The sequence below is a fragment of the Seriola dumerili genome, unplaced genomic scaffold (genome assembly GCF_002260705.1).
Source record: "Seriola dumerili isolate Sdu_G_001 unplaced genomic scaffold, Sdu_1.0 BDQW01000088.1, whole genome shotgun sequence".
In the NCBI taxonomy this organism is placed as follows: domain Eukaryota; kingdom Metazoa; phylum Chordata; class Actinopteri; order Carangiformes; family Carangidae; genus Seriola; species Seriola dumerili.
This window is the reverse complement of record NW_019174343.1, coordinates 7493146-7511904: the sequence shown is the minus strand read 5'-3', so window position 1 is coordinate 7511904 and position 18759 is coordinate 7493146. Positions and strand designations below refer to the sequence as shown.

Below are 18759 nucleotides of genomic sequence, written 5' to 3'. Positions count from 1 at the left end.
ACATTTAAAAAGTATTACATCTAATTTCCAGTAAAGTACATGTTTAATGAGAATTAATCCAAAACTAGCTACTGTTTTACAGTGAAGTCAAAAGGAATAAAACAAATGCAGGATCTATCCATCTTGTGTGTTTGCATTATTGTGATAGTCCTTTTTCATCTTTGTATCTGATATCAGCTGTGTCTTTGGGTTGTGACAGTAAAAGAGGACAGGGGTCAGTAATGTGCAGACCAAACAGGGCTGCTGTCATATGATGCCTTCAATGGCATAAGACATCAAAATACTACAGTGGCTGTATGTACTTCTTCTATGAAAAACACTGAGGTCGTGCTCTTTTTTGTTTGTTTTGGAAAAATCAGGGAGTTGTTTGTTGTTGTTGTTTATTTCAAGACTTGTTTGACTACTTGTGGACAAAAAAAGACAGTATAGAAAAGGCTTCATGTTTGGAAATCTCCATTAATTTGATCTAAAATATTATTGAACAGTTGAATAACTAGGCTAATAATATTAAATGTCAGTGTTTTTATCCTTGCTACGGCCCAGATTACAGTAAAAACATAAGGGTACCGTGACGCGTCAAATTACTGGATGGTAAAATTACGAGGAGCACCTGAAGGCAGCATCAACAGCTGTAGCTCCGGTGGAAACAAACGTGAACATGAACGAAAGGAAAGGTCCTGTTACCCTGAAAATCATCCTCATAGGAGACTCTGGGTAACGTCAACCAGCTTGTGTTTGAAAATCAGTCATTTGTCATTTGATCAAATGTTTTGTTTTACTGCTGCGTCGACTGTTTCACTTTCACTTACTGGGACGTCTTGATTTATAGTAACACTGAAGTGTAAATCTGACAGGAATGATTGTACTCAAAAGTGTAGTTTAGTGTTCAGTGGTGCAGTGAGTATTGAGTTTTTGTTAAACTGAGAGACAGATTTGAGTGTACTGTGCCTTTACCTGCCGTGTGTGTGCGTGTGTGTGTGTTTACTCAGGGTGGGAAAATCCTCCTTCATGAACAGATATGTGAATCACCGCTTCACCAACATGTACCGAGCCACTGTAGGGACTGACTTCCTCTCCAAGACCGTCAACATAGACGGGGACACAGTCACCCTGCAGGTAACTCCTCTGTCCACCTGTGCAGTGAAACACGAACCACCACTGACCACTGATGCACGTTCACATTCTTGTGTGTGTGTGTGTGTGTGTGTGTGTGTGTGTTGGTTTGTGTGTGTGTGTGTGTGTGTGTGTGTGTGTGTGTGTGTGTGTGTGTGTGTGTGTGTGTGTGTGTGTCAGATCTGGGACACAGCAGGTACAGAGAGGTTCCAGTCTCTGGGTACACCTCTGTACAGAGGAGCCCACTGCTGCATGCTGGTGTTTGATGTCACATCCAAGGCCAGTTTCTCCGCCTTGGATTTGTGGAGGAAGGAGTTCCTGGTCCAGGGCGAACCCCAGGACCCATCTGACTTCCCTTTTATTGTCCTGGGCAACAAGACCGACCTGAGTGACCGGGAGGTCAGTTAGTATCAAGTTGATAGTTTTTTACTTTTCAGGAAATGAGCCAATCAAACACTATTTCATCAATGTGATTCTCTGATATTCAGACTCAGCCAGACAAGTCATCAATCAAATGATATGTGTGTTGGTGGTGGGGGTTGGGTCATTGCAGGTTAAAGTGTAACTATGACCAATGTGCACAGGCTGTGGGATATCCAGGAGCACTGAGTCAGAGGCAGATGCTATTTAAAATCTAAAAAAATTTTTTTAGCTGCTCATCCTGGAGATGTTTGACTTAGTACTTTGAGATGTGAAAATGTGAAATGACATATTTGGTGTTGATGAGTGCAAAGTAAGATATGCGGTGTTTAATGTAATCATGACCACACAGAGCTCCAAGGACGTAAAGAATATTGTGTTTAATTAGAAATACTGAAACAGTTACGAAGAAACAATTAAATTATCAATCAATCAACATAAAATGAATTATAATTATAATTGATAATTGATCGATCATTTAAAGCAAAAATTCTAATCACTCTGGTCACAACTTCTCCAATGTGAGGAGGTGATGTTATAAGATGTTACCTTGGAGTTTAGTAATTCTTTATTACTGTATTCGGACATGTTATAGACTAAAAGATGAATTGATTAACTGCTGCACTTTAGGAGTGCTCTGCCAAAGAGACCTTGGCTCTGTTATGAGAGCTTTACTACAAATTGAAAACACACATTTCACTGTGAGCTATTGTGTAATTCTAACTGTTACAAAAGCTGTTAATACCTGACGGAAAATCTACTGAAGTGAAAGTAGAACGACTGATTTTTTAATGTATTTGAGAACATACATGGGTAAAGGTGGAGGGGATTAGTTTCCAGTGCTGGAGCTCACTAACACAAATTGTTTCCATCCTTATTGTGGAACCTGATTTGTGACTTATTTTCTTGCAGGTGTCAGGCAGGTCGGCTCTGCAGTGGTGTGAGGAGATCGGAGCAGAGTACTTTGAAGGAAGCGCCAAAGAAGATCTAGAAGTAGAGAAGCCGTTTCAGAGAGCGGCTCAGCGCGGCTTACAACAGGTGATTTACTTTGATTTTATGTTTGTATTTAAGAGACACCAAAGACACCAAATGTCTATGTTTAACATGTTTATTTTTTGATGATAAAAGATACATTACTCCCTACAGTACAAAAAACACACATTGGAAAATACAGGACATTTCCAGATAACCTGCAAACAGCCGACAGAAACTCGCAACACCTGTGAATGCTGAGGGCAGCACTCGTCCCAGTGTGGGAGGGAAAGTTCAGAGAGACCTCGGCACTGCTGATGATGACCTATCTAACGAGGGTGCAAAAATAGTGACCCAGCAAAGGTACTATGGAAGGAAAGGACACAATTGTATACCACATGGAGAGAGGAACAAACTCATTAAATGTTTTTTCTTTTTTTGAGAACCTTCAGCTTATGGTCTAACTTAAGGCATCACTACTAAAATACACTGCTTTTGCATGCATGTCTAGTTTTGTTCAACAGACACACTGACACGCACAAAATTATGAATGCATATGAAGAGAAAGTTCGCTTCTAGAAAGAAATCGGGAGAAACCACAAACGGAAACCAAGGTGCGAGCCGGAGAAAAGGCGGCAAGCGGAAACCTTGGCTCTGATCTTCCTTCCTGGCCGTTACCATCACAAATGAATCCGCCCTTAAAAAGTAGATATACACTCATGTCCAGTCAGAAACCTCCTCCCTGTACAAGTTTGTACTGTAATGAACCTAAGCAGTGATTCAGACTCCTACAGTGAATCAGCTCGACAGAAGCAAATTAGAACAATCAGGGAGACTATATATATTTATATATATATTTGTTTCTTTTATAAGTAAAGACACAAAAGGCAATCAAGAGATGACCAACATGTAAAAACAGTTTGTTACAGGTAATTATATAAAAGGCCAAGATGTTTTTTTTGTTTGTTTTATTCTTGCTCTATGAACGAACTAATTTACAAGTGAGTACACTCTGGCTATGTAAGCTTTCTTCCCAAGACATCCCCATTCAAAGACATACGGGTTTACACGTCACAGTTAGCTTGCACACCATCTGTAGTCTGAAATACAGAGCCGTGGAAGGAAAAAAATTAAAATTTATTAAATGGATTCACATACATCAATAGGATAGGGAAAATAGGTCTACTAATATAATTTGCCATTCTAAAAATTAAAGAAGAGGTGAGACACCACATTCATGAGCATAAAAAGCGTAGGACAACTGATTGGGATATTATTGGGGAAAAGGTATGAAAAGATCTGATGTTATTTTTCACATACCCCATGAAATTCCTTGTTTGGCAAACAAAGCAACACAAGAATTGAGTAGTAAACAAAGTAAAAACTCTCCTCTCCCTGGGTCCACTTCAAAGTTCCCTTCAGTCCTATAACCTCTGCGGTTCTACTTGGAACAAATACAAAAGTCTTTCTCTCTTTCACCACCATCTGTTAACAGGAACATACGACCAACTGAATGAAGATTTTTAAAAATATAGTGGCAACCTCAACACAGCCACCAATCTTCCCACAAACACAAACTATGGGGATGAACAACAGTTAAAAAAAGTGATGTCTTTAAAAATGCACACAACATACACATACACACAGGAGAAAAAAAAAGCTTAAAAAATACAAAAATAAACTACACAAAAGATCTTCTGCGTCATTGCTTGCTAATTTTTTGGGAAGATTTTTGCAAGATATTTTTTCTGTGTGTGCTGCAAGTCTCAGTCCTAGCAAAGTCTTGTCATTCATTCTCAACAATCTCTTCCTTTGTCATTCTCTTTTGTCCACTTCGAAGTGTCGGCCACCAGTCCTCATCTTGGGGTAAAAAGCGCACAGTGATGACATTACCAGGACACTGGAGTCCAGTACGATGACTGTACAGACTTGGTTCTTGATGAAGCAAATTTGTTTTGAGCAAAAAAAGGAAAGGAAAAAATGATGTCCTCTTTCGTTGAGGACAAGTGCTTTATTTGTTTCCATACTGATTTTTCCTCTCGTCTAAACTAATGCCTCCACAGCCTTTTTCAACACTGTACATCATTTCATGTAGTCTCTCTCTACATCCCCCCAGGATTCACAAAACAAAGACAAAAAAAAAAGAAAAAAAAAAAAAGAAAGAAAAAAGGTAACATTGCGCTCAGGCTGGCTCCCAGTTTGTGAAAGATGTAAATGCTTCTCTATACTGCTCAACTACTGAAACAAGCCAAAAATAGATGTTAAAGGATGGAAAGGGATGTGACTGAAAAAGATAATGTGCTTCTAAGTTTGTGTTGCTCTAAAAATAGTACGACCAACAGAACAAGGAGAAAAGGAGGGTTTTTATCTACAGAAACATCTCTCAGATTGACTTTCATCTCGGCTTCATACGGTTGTTCTGCCTCCACTGCTGTCTTGATCTGAGACTTGAGAGTGGAAGATGAGATTAGGATGAGGATGAGGAGGTGGAGGAGGGGTGAAGGTCAGTCTTCCTGATAAAAGGACAGCGAGTGGAAAAAGGACAAAAGACTGGGAGGGGTCTCTGGGCAACCTCACTGGTCCGTCCTTGCTTTCTTTGGACCAGTAGCCTTACTGCAAAGCACACATAAAACCAGAATGAGTATTGCATGTTTTATTCGTCAGTGCCACGTTAATGTGGTGCCTGTGTGTATGACACATGAATACTGTACTTACGTATCTGGAGAGGTGCCTGGTCTTTTGGGGGCCGGTTTTGCCGAGGCAGCATCTTTGCCAGATTCTACAAGGCAGAAAAATGGTTAAAATATCTCTCGTCGTCCACTAATTAACCATTCACTCACTAACACCCGAGTAATATTTGATGATGCGCTGTGCTCACCTTGCAGCCATCGAACTTGGGTGGCAGGACCGTATCCCTTCTCGTTTCGGGCGGCGATGCGGAAGATGATGGCTGGCTTGGTGGTGTAGTCGATGTGGGCGTTGGAGAGGCTGGACGATTGCACCAAGCATGAGGGGTTGGGTCCACAGTACACACGCATGAAGGCTAGCTGGGCCGGGGTTGAGGCCTTGGCTTCAGCTGTCTGGTTGCTCTGGATGGCCAGGTACACCGAGTACTCGATGATCTTCCCTGACGTCACCGAGGGTGGCTCCCAGGTGAGGTGGGCACCATCTGGGCTCTGCAGAGAGAAAGTACTCAGATATTAATCAGTGCTGGAAAGCCTGGCTCGTGGGAACAGCTGGTGCTACTGTCAGTGCAGTTCGAGCATCTATATGTCGTTGCGTTTACCTTGCTGATTTTGATGGCACAAGGTGCCCCTGGGAAGCCTGGTAGGCAAGTCTTGAAAGCAGAAATCTCAGAGAAAGCTCCACGACCACAAGCGTTGATTCCAGCAACACGGAACTTATAAGCCGTTCCAGGCTGCAGCTCCATTTTCTTCATCTGGCTGTAGTCTGGCATGATGCCAGAGTCATCCTAGCAAACAGAAAATTAAGCAATTAGAGATGCATTGAGTAAATGAACATAGTCCTCTGAGCATGAAGGAGGCCACCTGAGACACTTACATCTCCTTGAGAATCATCTGCTGGCACATAGAAGTGGGTGACAACCATATTTGTCACTTTTACGATTCCAACATCGAACCATTGGTTCTCTTTCTTTACAACAGGCTTCACTGGGGTTGGCTGAGGGGCTTGCTTCTGTTTGGGAAAAAACAAACAAAAATATAGTCAATTAAAAATGAATTATTTTCTCTCTCTTTGACCTGCCTGGACCAACCAGATGTTCATTAATACTACAATGACTCACCTCTCCCTCGATGCCATTGGCGACTTCTGCGAGAGCGGCTGCTGCTTGCAGCTTGGCTGGGCTTGCCACCGATACAGAGGGTGCAAAGGTGCTTGATGGAGCAAGTGCTGTGGAGTGACAGGAGTAATACAAAAGTGTCAATCTAAAATACATAACGACATACAAAGTAACTATTAAAAAAAAGCACAACGTCTCTTACTCTCAGCAGTGGTACGTGGCAGCAGAGATGCTACAGCACTGGTGACTGCGGCAGCCATCTCGTTGTGTCCGTTGCTCTCGACAGAGGGGTCGTTGAGGCTGTCAGCAGGGGCGAGACCTTCAGTGGGCAAGCTTGTGTCCACAGTGGCCTGCTGGGCTGCAGCCTGAGCCTCCTGCAGCTGCTGCTGCTGTTGTACCAGCGCTGCCAGCTCCTGCTGGGTCAGCATGATGGGGATGTTGGTGGGTTGTTGACTCTCTCCAGCGGAATCGCCTTCATCTGTAAACACAGAAAATATTTAAGAATTCATTCATACCACAACCATGTCAACTTCACGAGTAACAACTATATCATTGTTGAGGTTGCAATAGTTGCAGAATTTAGAGCCAGCTTTTGGTTCTGCACAAGACCAGACCTTGTTCCATGATGCCACTGTTGAAAATCTAAATAAACATCTAGTTATACACGATTATGGTTGTACTCACTCATTACAGCTTGCTGAGCTGCCTGGAGAACAGCCTGAATAGCGAGGGCCTGGGCTTCTTCTGTGGCTGCTGCCTGAGCGGCAGCCTCTGCTGCTGCAGTCACAGCCAGTTCCTCGTCCGACAGCCCTGTCACCATGAGTGTGGCTCCCTGACCCTCAGACATTAGCTCTGAGGGCAGGTTCAATGCTGTCGCTGCTGCAGCTTCTCCCTGAGAGAAAACATTTCAGAGGTTCCATCAAATGACTGCAAAAATGCATTAATAGTTTCAAATTTCAAAAAGTGGACCCAACACTGGCTTCATATGACGTTTGTATGTATGTATTATACTGCATTTACCTCTGCTTGTGTCTCCATAGCAGTAGCTCCCTCTTCTGTGGGTGCAGCTTCTGCTGATGCTGCCTCATCAGTTTGCATTTGTTCCTCTGTGGAGCTGGCAGCAGTACTGACGCCCTCTGTGATTGATGAAATCGACTGGACAGAAACAAACATTTTTTTAAATGACATGTTTCTCTCACATCATGACATCAGATTCACACATGCCGCCTTAAGACAGACAATAAATATGTGCTTTTCTTACTGGTACAGAGGGTCCAGGTGCTGGTGTAGACTGAGTGACGGTAGTGATGGCCCTGCCCTGGGTGGTGGTGACCATGCCAGTTGCTGCAGTGGTAGAGGCCACTTCTGTGCTGCTGGTACTTTCGGTTCCCTCCTCTGTCTGCTGGGCTGCTGACAGGATTCAGAAAACATAAATTAGGTTTGACTTCATTCCCATTCATTTCATTTCGTTACCTGAAAGAAGGACAAGCATCTACCATGTGGCAAGTCAGCACTTCTGCTGTGTCTGTTAGTAGAAGAGGAAGAACAAACTAAAATGATAGACCATGAAATAACGTCAAGAATAGTTAAAAAGCTAAGGATTTACATTGTAGCAATTTATGGCTGAGTCAGTAACTTTATGTTGTTTAATAGGCTGTTCATAAAAGGTAATTAAAATATAATTTATTAATTATTAAGGAGGCTGAGCTAAGAGTTACAGTATATGTTGGCGTACCTGTGCCTTCGCCTGTCTCCATGCTGCAGGTGGCAGTGGTGGCTGTGTTGGTGGTCCCAGTCTCGTGTGTTTCACAGGGTGGGTTGGAGCACACCCTCTGGACCAGGCCCGTTGCTGTGCTGGTCTGGTCACCTCCCATGCTGGAGGTGGCTGTGGACGGGGTGTTGGTGGTCCCTGTCTCGTGGGTTTCGCAGGGCGGGTTGGAGCACACCCTCTGCACGGTGCCCGTCTGGCCCGTGGTCATGTTAGATGACGACTGGGTGGCTGTGTTGGTGGTGCCTGTCACGTGGGTCTCACAGGGTGGGTTGGAGCACACCTGCTGGACCCCTCCCATATTAGCAGATGCTGTGGTAGCTGTGTTAGTTGTCCCAGTTTCGTGGGTCTCACATGGTGGGTTGGAGCACACACGGAGCGCTGACATGTTCGACGATGCAGTTGTGGCTGTGTTGGTGGTTCCTGTTTCATGGGTCTCACATGGTGGGTTAGAGCAGACTTGCCCTGCTCCCATGGTGGCAGAAGAGGTGGTGGCTGTGTTGGTGGTTCCTGTCTCGTGGGTTTCGCAGGGAGGGTTAGAGCAGACCTGCCCTGCTCCCATGGTGGCAGAAGAGGTGGTGGCTGTGTTGGTGGTTCCTGTCTCGTGGGTTTCACAGGGTGGATTAGAGCAGACCAGGGTGACAGTCCCAGAACCCTCTCCAGCTGCTCCGGCCTCAGTGGAACTGGGCTGCTCAGAGGTTGGTGAAGCCAGGATGGACACTGGTAGATCCTGCACTGGTTGAGCTTCTACTCCACTGGGAGTTGTGATCAGAGTCACCTGGGTGGGCTGGTTCTGAGGAGAGGACAGCAATTTCAGTTTAGTCATAGTTTGACTCATATAGCGCATTTAATTCTGGCGGAAGCTCTGTGATCGTTCTGTAGTTACAGGAATAATTGTCAATTCTGTGCAGTCAATGCAACTTTGCAGTCTTTTTTCTTAGGTTGTAATGTAGTAATTAAAAGCGTATGGGGCTTACTGCTGCCACCATTTAACGTCCAAATGATTAAAATGCTAAACACAGACTGCGGGACTGCAGGCTTACCTGCACTGTGATGGTAGAGGAGGGCAATGTGGAGGAAGAGGTCAGACTGGTCTGAGCAGCCGACACAGTTATGGCAGCTGGGCTGATGACCTGGCTGGACAGTGTAGCGATGGTTCCCAGTGTGGTGATGGGAGTAACCAGAGAGGCGTTGGAACTGTCCACCGTGCCTCCTGCCAGACTGGTAGAGACTGTACCAGTGACTGTTCCAAGAGTGGTGACACCTGGAAGGAAGATAAGTGGAATTAAATAAGGAAAACCAAAAAATCCATAGTACAATGGACAAAGTGTGAAATCTGTGATGATGACCTATTAATAATAATTAATAATAATTAATCACTTTAATACCAGAACTTGGTCGCTCTTACCAGTAGTCCCCTTGACAACTAAAGTGGTGACAGTGGGCTTGACTGCAGACACCGTCACTGGCGTAACAAGTCGAACACCACCCACTGTGCTCATGGGCACAGTCCGCAGAATAGTTCCTGGTTGTCCAGGGGCACCCTTCAAAACCACCTAAAGACACACAATTCAGGATTAGTCTCCTCAATTCCGACATAAATGGGCAAAACACGTCCTCTAACAAACTGATGACATCTACAAACCCCAGCACACACATGGAGTCAGTTTACCTGTGTCAATCCTTGCTGGCCAGCTGCAGTAGCAAGTTTGGGTACTGCAGTGATGATTTTACCAGGAGTTCCAGTCGTCATCACCTTTGTTGTAAGGATCGTGATAGGTGTTTTCATGCCCGCACTGCTTGTCACACCTGCATGGACAAAAACATGAATGTCTGAAATTAACCCAATTATATCAACTCAAGACACACAACCCTTGGTTAATGTGCGCTTGTAAATAAATAATTCTTAGCGTCCATTTTCATCCATAGTAACTGCCAAAATGTTCCAAGTCATGCTAATCATCATCTCCATTGCAGGAAACAATTTTAAAAACAATAAAATACAAGAATACACCGACTCCTTCTGTTGTGTCATGCCTTCACCACTCCCTGGAACATCAACGGGCAAACTAACATAGAAAATTGTGTCTTCCAGATATTCATCTGGTTTGGGTTTTGTTCCTACTCCAAAAATTGTATTAATATCACTGAATTTATCGTGCTGATCTCAATTGTAACTTTGAGGCAGATGAGGTTTGTAGTTGTAACACTATACTGAGTGAGTTTAGACCTGTGGCTCCAGGCTGGGTCATGATGGCCGACATGGGGATGGTCTTAATGATGGTGGTGCCCTGCTTAGTGGTGGTAGGAGAGACACCGCTGATGTTGAGGATAGTGGGCTTGTTTCCTGTGCCTCCTGCCTGGGAAGTGGTGATGATGGTTGTGGGCTTTCCATCTGCAGAGGTCACCAGTTTCAGGATGGTGCCGGCTGGGAGGGGACCCTTTGTCTGGGGAGAGAGACACACGTTACGCAAACCATTTGGAGAAAGACATCTGGTGCCTGTCTCAGGAGTTTTAAGCTACCTCCTGTTTTTTTCCTGCACTCATGCAGATAGCTGACCTGTATGATCTGTGTGAGAGGGTTAGTGGAAGCCTGGCCTGTGACAGCTGATGTCTGCACTGGCTTGGTTTGTACCACAGACATCATCTTGCCAAGGTTGGAGATCTGCCGACATAGGAGAGAGACTCAAGTTCATGAGTCACCAGAAAACATCGGACAGTACAGGGAGTGCAGAGGGATGGTGGACCACTAAACTGGAGGCTCTAAGAATCATTCCAGCTCTAACTGATCAACAGTCATGCAGATCACTAACATCATGCTCCCTGTTTTCTCAGTTGAGTTCTCCAACAGTCACTGTAGGCCAACCTTTACTCCCTCCCCCACTGGTTCAAACTCAGTGCATGTTGTCACTGTCTTGTGACAAGACAAAAAAAAAGAAAAAAAAGAAAAGAAAAACACACACACATACTAAGTGTGAAAAAGCGATTTGTAGAACCCATGATTTACAGCATGCGTGTGAAAGCACCAAAGGGTGCTCTCAGAGTGGTGTTTCAGTATTCTGTTGTGCTAAAGAGTCCTGTTTTCTTACCAGAGTGCCACTGCTGCCCATGGTGAGGGGACTCTTGACCAGGGTTATGGTTTTGGTGACTCCTCCCACCACAGTGGTGACCACCTGGGCCTGCTGGGCCACTGTGACTGCACCAGACTTGTGTACAGTGATGATGGGTCTGGTGGTGGTGGGAGAGGATGCAGTTGCTGTGCCCACCTGAGCTGCAGCAGTCTTCAGCATCCGGGTGGCTGGGTTACTGACCTACAAGCACAACTTCAATTTAACAATTGACCTGTGACCCTCAGAATGCACATTGTTAGAAATGAGAAGGTTTAGTGAGCTCTGTACCATGACTGGAGAAGCCACTTTCACAGTGGTTGTGCCAGGGGAAACAGCTACTGTTTTGAGAATGGTGGCACCCGCAGGAACATTGAGGACAGTGCCTGCAGAAGACGGCGGGATCTTCTGTGTTGCTGCAGCTGCTGCAGCTAAAGCTGCCATGCCACTCATCTGAGGGCTACTGCCAATTGGCTGAAAACAGAAAAAGTAAACAATTTTTCAACACACTTGCTCGTCTGATTACAGACCTCACACCAAGTTCTACACATGATAAAATGCTGTGCAAAATTTCTCATACCGATCCTTGGGTGGTCTGGGCAGGTACTACCATTCGGACACCTGGAGGAAGAGATGTCACAGTGACAGGGGATTTCCCAGGCTGGCTGGGGCGGACTGTGACAACAGATGTGCCAGTGGCAGACTGTTGAGCTGCAACTTTCAAAACAGCTGTAAAATAAGGGAACCAATGATTAGAATTCATGCACAGAGTATTTGCAGTTGTTAAGCTTCCTGGTGCAGTGTCAACAATGGACAGGGAAGAACTGGAAACAAGAGGAATCATTATTAACTAGTGTAATACCTGTCTGTGGCAGGCTCTGGGCAGAGGGTGCTGCTGCAGCCGGTGCTGGGCTCTTTGGAGAGTTCACAGGCTGCGAGGGGGTTGCGCTCATGGCTGGTGAGGCTGCAGCTGGAGTAGCAGGGATGTCATACTTCTGTAGCTGCAGGAGGTAAGTGTCAGCAGTGGAGACTGCACCCCAGCTCACCTCCAGAGAGTTTGTGTTGGCACGGACTAACTGCACCCGGGCAGGGGCATGTGGTCGCTCTGAGGAGGAAGAGGGCAAGAAACTTAACAACATTGACATTGTTTGACAACCTGAGACACTGAAGTCAATCTTAATGACAAACCAGTCATGTTGCAGCACACCTACCTGTTTCCAGATACCAGAGGTCTTTACAGCAGACTTGGTTGTTCCAAGCTTTACGATAACCATCACGGCCACTCCAAACATAAAGTCTTGAATTGATAGCCACAGCACAGTGGCCAGCACGGGCCCTGGGGATATTGTCTTCTAGAGTATCCATCAACACTGTCTCCCAACACATGGAATCTAAAGACAAAGATATTGAATTAAATTAACAACAGTGAACGCCCTTTTTCTCAAATGTTAATAAAGAGAAATCTAGTATAATAAATATGGAGTTAGACAAACCAAGATTTAGGCAGGCAAGAGTGTTTGTGCACTTCCACTCCTTCTCGTGTGTGGCCACTTTCACATCGTCCATTACCAGAGGAACCCATCCTCCAAAAACATACATCCTGCACAGTGAGAAAATGAAATCAGAGTGAGATGCTGCTGTGATGAACAGCCCTGTTCCACAGGGAGTTTTAACACATTAGAAGCAACATTCAATATGTTACTGGCAAGGTGAAGCAGTTGTCTCACTTGTTTGTGATGGTGGTGGCAGAGTGAAGACTTCTGGGAAGTGGTGCTGTGCCGCTTACTGATGGTTTGTTCCATGTCAGGGTATCTGGAGACAAAGACAAGCACCCATTCATTCCGACATGTAAACTATAGCGTTCAAGTTAAAGCAAATCCACACATATTATTGACAAACATTAAAGCTCTTGAAAGTGTGACGATGTTCAATCCCATTTGATCTGACTGGATGTAAATGGCTGCCAGCAGGGCATTTATAACTTTAATGCTGTTATTTATCTTTCCATTCACACTTTAAAGACTTACCAATATCAAGTGTCCATAGATCTCCCAGACGACAACCGCTCATCCCTCCATAGATTATCAGGCGAGATTTCCTGCTCGTCTTTTCTGTGTACACCACGGCAGTGTGGCTCTCACGGGGAGGAGGCAGAACTCCATATGTGATTGGAATATCCCATCCAACCACACTGGACCCAGCACGAAGCTCGAGTGTGTACAGATCATTCAGGTATCTGAGAATGAAAAACACAGATATTTGTCTCACTCATGATGCTGATTGAAGCAGAATCTCAAGCAGTCACAGGCCCTACTGGCTCCTGCTGAAAAAACATCTGTACCTGGGAATGTTGTTTTTTGGGTCCTCGCTGTCATTGGCTAATCCACCAAACAGGTAGCATTTGTTGCCCACCAGGGAAAAACTGTGGCCAAGACGAGGACAAGGAGGGGGCCCATTTTTGGGGTTTTTTGCTTTCAATTTTTTCCACTCCCATCTGCTGGCCTGTAGTAGAAACAATGGTCAAAACAACATTTCATCAGTTGATTATGTCATAGCAGAATCTCTAAGAAACAAGTCACAAGTTGACCTCATTCTCTCTACTACCAATCCTTTCCAAGAATATGACTTTATGTCAAGAGTGTAGCTAAAACTAGACACACTTTTTTCCCCACTAACCCCATTCTCCCCCTCATTCTTCTTTTTGTCTATTACATTTCCCACTGACTGAAAATCCATCTGGACTCCAGGTGTCAAAATATGATCGGGGCATACATTCTTCATATCATTTTCAGAAACAGAGTATATTTGTAACTTCATGGTGCACAGCTGTTGCAAGAAGATAAATACATGGATGTTTTGTTAGAGTGTCTATTGCACTTGTCAGGATTGGTTAATTAAACATGGTGAAACATAATTAAGGAACAAAATAACTTGTACTGATTAACGTCATGTCCAGTCAATAATGTCATTACCTTGTTAAGACTCTCCCTTTCTCTTCAAAATGTGCACATAGCTGCTGAGTATTTTCTGTTTAGTCAGTTAGTTTTTCTACTTTAGGAACCCCTTTAAATTCTGATAAAAAAATAAGTTTTGCAAACCCCTCAACTAAGAATCATATGCATCTAAAAATCAATGACTTTTCTATCCACTACCAGTTAAACAATTAATGGGCTGTAGTAAGTGATGACTAAAGCCTTCTGACTGTATCAGCCATTTAATTTAATTCTCTTTAGTGCATAGTCAGAATGAACACGCTCAATGCCACCCCTACAACTATGCAACACACCCTCCTCTCTGCGCTGGACAAATCAAGATACATGGTTTCATCCAGCTGTGTCCATAGACTTACCATCTATAGCTGAACCACACTGAGCACATTCACTTACAAGTTGAAACTATAACTTTGCCGTGTACTTTTTCCATTTCCTTTCCCTATATCAGTGATCTATGACACAGACAGACAAGCTGAAATGTATGCATGCAAACATGAACAGATAACGTCCAGTTGGCTCTGAACCTGCATATAAACACTGTATTTGTTGTAAACATGTCCATCTGTATTTTATGTTGAACTAACTAAAAGTTAGTTTGTATACAATCAACATATCTGAAAAAAAATGGGTATGAGGAGTAATATACTAAATTAGCTGAGTATACCAGATGTATTTATAAGCATCTAATCATCTTAATGTGCAAATACAAAAATGGGGGTTATTTCTTCTACAGACAGATTACCTGTAGTTCATAGAGATCGTTGCTGTACTTTCCATACTCCACCATTCCTCCAAACACCAGCAATCGCGTGCCATCACAGACAAAACCATACGCAGCACAACCAGGGGGGATATCGCCTCGAACAGCTGGGATAAACCACTGGTTTGTTGCTAGATATGAAAACAATAAAGACAGTGAAGTTATCAGTAGAAGTTTACCTATATCAAGTGCTTGAAATCATGAGGGAAGTATATGTTAAAATCTAAACAAGGCAGTTAATTCCTGACCAGTATAACCTGTAAACAATGTTCGTATCAACATTTGAACATAAACCAACATCTGAATGTAAGGATAGTGAGACATTAACCAGATCTGCTAAATTTGTCTGTTCTTATTGGTTTATGTGCAGGAAATTGGGGCAGAGGATATGCTTAAACCAACCAGCATCATCCATTTTATTTTAGCCCGCCTTTTTTACGTGCATTAAATACCATTATCCAGCAGAGGGGGCCAAATTTAATCAGATATGGATACGCTTGGCCTACTGAGGCCTATATGCTACTTAGTTCTGCACTACACGAATCGATCTTTAGAAATACATTTTAAGAGTTACTAGGGGAAAACTAGATTAAAAAGGCATTTTGTGTTACTTCACATTAGCGGATTTGTGAAATAAAACATTATGCTTTCTGTAGAAAACAATCGCATAAGTTGTACGAGCAAAGTTAATCTTACCGGTGTTGTATACATGTAATTCATCAACAATTCCTTCGTTTCCACCGCCAAAGACAACCATGAGCTCCTTTATAGCCACAGCTCTGTGTCCATGCCTGGGCCGGGGAACAGGACCGGACCATCCTAGGACCCGTTTCCACCGCGGCTGCAGAACCGACGCCGTGGTCCCAGACACCGCGGAGCCAGGGGCAGACATGACTTCTGTCAGAGAAAACAATAGAGGAGCATTTATCTTGACTGCTTAAGTGAAAAAGTGATGTTTCCACGGTAATGATCGTAGAAACTGAACAGTAGCATCTGGCTGTACAATGCAGCCAACTTCTCAAACAGTTCGTGCGGCCACAGCGGCTGAAAAGCTTAACAGTTAGCAGTTAGCTTTGGTTAACGAATACATTCAACCTAAAAAAAACATAATCGATGTAAGAGTTTTCGAGAAACTACTGAGTTATTATCCTTGATATTGCTTTGACGTTGCAGTTGTGCTAAGAAACACATGAAATATTCACCTAAACCTAAGTTTTATCTTAGTTGTTTCTGACCATTGAATTCAATCCATGGAAGCAGCCATCTTGCAGCCAAACAAACCCCCGCTAACGCTGCTGCCAGTCTGAAAAATGGCGGAAGCAAATGAAAAAGAAAAATACATGATAGCCAGCCAACCACACCGGCAAAGAAATACACTACATTAAAGGCAAATTCAACAAACACGTAGTGGGCCAACGAAGCAGAGCAATGCACATTTGCAAGACAGACTTAATCCACAGTTAAATCCGTTAGCAAGAGTCGGCTATTTTCATGCTTCTGTGGGAGTCGCCATATTGTAGCTAGCAAACTTAGCATTTTCTGCATCCCATTAAACGCAGTTATTAACAATAGAAAATAGTTCAACCTCACTCTAGCTGTTGTGGGTATTAAGAAAACAACACATCTGAACTCCCATCGAATAATTTGCTTAAATATATAAAAGAATTAAGTGCAATCGTAGTACTCAAACGGATTCCAGTGCTAGCTGTACACCGTTAGCAGTAGCGGCTAGTTGCTCAACCTAATTTACCCAAGCTAACAGCGTTAGCTGCGCGGCTAGCAACTGTCAAAGCGTCGCCAAAATTTACAATTAAATGCAATGTAATTTTATGTTCCCTTGACATGCATAATTTACCTGATACAAATGTAGTTGCAACAGCACTCTTAGGACGTAGCTAAACTGAGTTAAACCGCAAAAACAGAGTGTTATTATGTTTCATGCCGTCTCTGGAAGCAGCCATCTTTTCGACAATCGGCCTACTTCTACAGCTCCCACAAGAAAAATGGCCGGGCGGTTTGCCACAACAAAACATAACAAACCGAAAAGAGCGCACATATTTTATTTTTTTACTTACTTATTTCGACGCAGTAGTTGCAAAAACGCGGGTATGTGGTCTTCTCTTGCGGTAATAATCCAAATTCATTCGATTTGTGAAGAAGTATTTCCTCTCATGCCTGCCTGGAAGCTGCCATCTTCTTGACAACCAGAGGCGGAGGAAAATGGCAGAGAGTTGGCGTCACCCAAAGTAAACATGGCGACAGAGACCCGCTCACTAACCATTTCACGCAAAAGCGCATTCATAGTTTTTGTTGTTTACCATCGTGAATCGGCGTAGGATGCTCTGTATAGTGAAGTGCTTCTATGAACACTTGAAATCTATATAAAGTGAAGATATCGCGAGTTTCAACAAATTACAACAAGTTGTGTTATAGTATTGGGCTTATTGTCCCTTACTAAAGATGGCGACATCCGTGCTGGAACCCCTTTTATTTTAATATTGTAGGCGATACTGATTTCATTTCGCTCTAGACCCACTTGAATATGCCCCCTCATGCACAATAATAGTGTATAAGCACTAATTTGCAGATTTAGCGCTCACACATATTGAAGTTACCACGCCCACACCCACTATTAGTGCGCCCTCCACTGATGCCAATACTGCATTACTGGATAACACCGCCAACATCAATAACAAAATAGTCCCTTTCTGCCCCCCCCCAAAAAAAAGAGTGTATGTTCAGCCTGAAAATAAAAGAAAATGCTCTGAAGTGTTTATGTTTTGGAGCATTTTTGAACTTCTTCAGTATATCTAATTTGGTTTGTGACTATAGATCCCTTGTTTGTTTTGTCAACTCTCAGGGTTGTGCAGGTGCATCCCTTTTTACCCAAACTGAAAGATATACTCCATTTATTTTAAAACTGGCTTTCTGAATACTGATAGGATGCTGAAGACACAATATAACTGAACTACAGGAAAATTAGGACCATTATTACAATATAAATGATGTCAGTTTAGATTTTATACAGTAGCAGGAGGAGCACCCCCACTATATTTAACTGTTTTTTCGGTGATCCTGTAAGCACTTGATACTGACACAAAACATATTTGTCAATAATATTACTACAGAAACAAACACAAGTCACAGCTCCTAATGGTGATATATTGTATTATAGCACCTCATAATACCACCATACTGCTCTTACTTAATTCCTACTGGATTAGAGGTGTAAGATGTATCCTGTCATGTAATTTAACTAATGCAGATCATAGATTTAATTTCATTGCCATACATATGTTTGACCTGGGATAGATGTCTGTTTGATCATCCGCTAATTGTATTAAGTGCTGACATTTGACTGTGTTATCCAGAGTAACTGAACTCTGACCTTCTTCTAAAGGAGCACAAAAATAAATAAAAAATTATACCACAAAATCCTATGTGATTATTTGTTGGTTCAATGACAGATATGAGCCACATTATTATAGCAAATAAAATGAACATGTGTACAGTATACAGCTTAATCTGGCTCATGCAACTGTTTACTTTTGTTGGAAAACAAAGTTGTCCTTTGTTGCAATACATCATTAGTCCTTTAGAGGGCAGACTTGTGTTGTTTTTGTTTTGAACATGGTCTGCAGCTTACAGTGAACAAGTTATGTCAAAATAAAACAGGGAAAGAATAGGTTTTGGTTGTATCATTTTATATCATGTATCACTTTGGATTTACTTAAATGTATGCATTCATATGCAAGTCATGGAGTAATGGACCGAAATTAGAACTTAAAGGCCCTGCACACTCACATACATGACATGACTGGATT

The 18759-nt window shown here is 43.1% G+C and overlaps 2 protein-coding genes across 2 annotated transcripts; one reads left to right on the top strand and one right to left on the bottom strand.

Annotated features, from left to right (window-relative positions):
* The first annotated feature begins 615 nt into the window (after positions 1-615).
* Positions 616-5068, top strand: LOC111221504 (ras-related protein rab7-like). The gene is made up of 5 exons (XM_022744886.1): positions 616-714; positions 990-1116; positions 1294-1512; positions 2446-2571; positions 2680-5068. The coding sequence occupies exons 1-5, from the start codon at positions 659-661 to the stop codon at positions 2764-2766; spliced, it is 615 nt and encodes a 204-aa protein (XP_022600607.1). The 5' UTR covers positions 616-658; the 3' UTR covers positions 2767-5068.
* LOC111221503 (host cell factor 1-like) lies at positions 5026-17131 on the bottom strand. Its single transcript, XM_022744885.1, has 28 exons — positions 17011-17131; positions 15632-15832; positions 14918-15066; positions 13524-13684; positions 13210-13418; positions 12910-12994; positions 12676-12782; positions 12394-12573; positions 12045-12287; positions 11763-11911; positions 11474-11656; positions 11165-11386; positions 10636-10740; positions 10306-10522; positions 9748-9884; positions 9484-9631; positions 9119-9339; positions 8043-8868; positions 7569-7717; positions 7328-7462; positions 6992-7199; positions 6510-6785; positions 6311-6417; positions 6067-6201; positions 5792-5977; positions 5384-5681; positions 5221-5284; positions 5026-5118 (listed from the first exon to the last, which is right to left on the bottom strand). Exons 2-28 carry the CDS (start codon positions 15825-15827, stop codon positions 5079-5081), a joined length of 5136 nt encoding a protein of 1711 aa, XP_022600606.1. The 5' UTR covers positions 15828-15832; positions 17011-17131; the 3' UTR covers positions 5026-5078.
* Positions 17132-18759: the final 1628 nt, after the last annotated feature.

What these genes read in the sequence shown, in the direction of transcription:
- LOC111221504 (XM_022744886.1), top strand. Translation starts at nt 659, where the DNA reads ATGAACGAAAGGAAAGGTCCTGTTACCCTGAAAATCATCCTCATAGGA. An exon ending in GGGACACAGTCACCCTGCAG is followed by an intron (nt 1,117 to 1,293) that starts GTAACTCCTCTG and finishes TGTGTGTGTCAG; the next exon opens with ATCTGGGACACAGCAGGTAC. An exon ending in CCGACCTGAGTGACCGGGAG is followed by an intron (nt 1,513 to 2,445) that starts GTCAGTTAGTAT and finishes ATTTTCTTGCAG; the next exon opens with GTGTCAGGCAGGTCGGCTCT.
- LOC111221503 (XM_022744885.1), bottom strand. Translation starts at nt 15,827, where the DNA reads ATGTCTGCCCCTGGCTCCGCGGTGTCTGGGACCACGGCGTCGGTTCTG. An exon ending in GACCCAGCCTGGAGCCACAG is followed by an intron (nt 9,885 to 10,305) that starts GTCTAAACTCAC and finishes TTGTCCATGCAG; the next exon opens with GTGTGACAAGCAGTGCGGGC. An exon ending in GCCAGCAAGGATTGACACAG is followed by an intron (nt 9,632 to 9,747) that starts GTAAACTGACTC and finishes GTGTGTCTTTAG; the next exon opens with GTGGTTTTGAAGGGTGCCCC.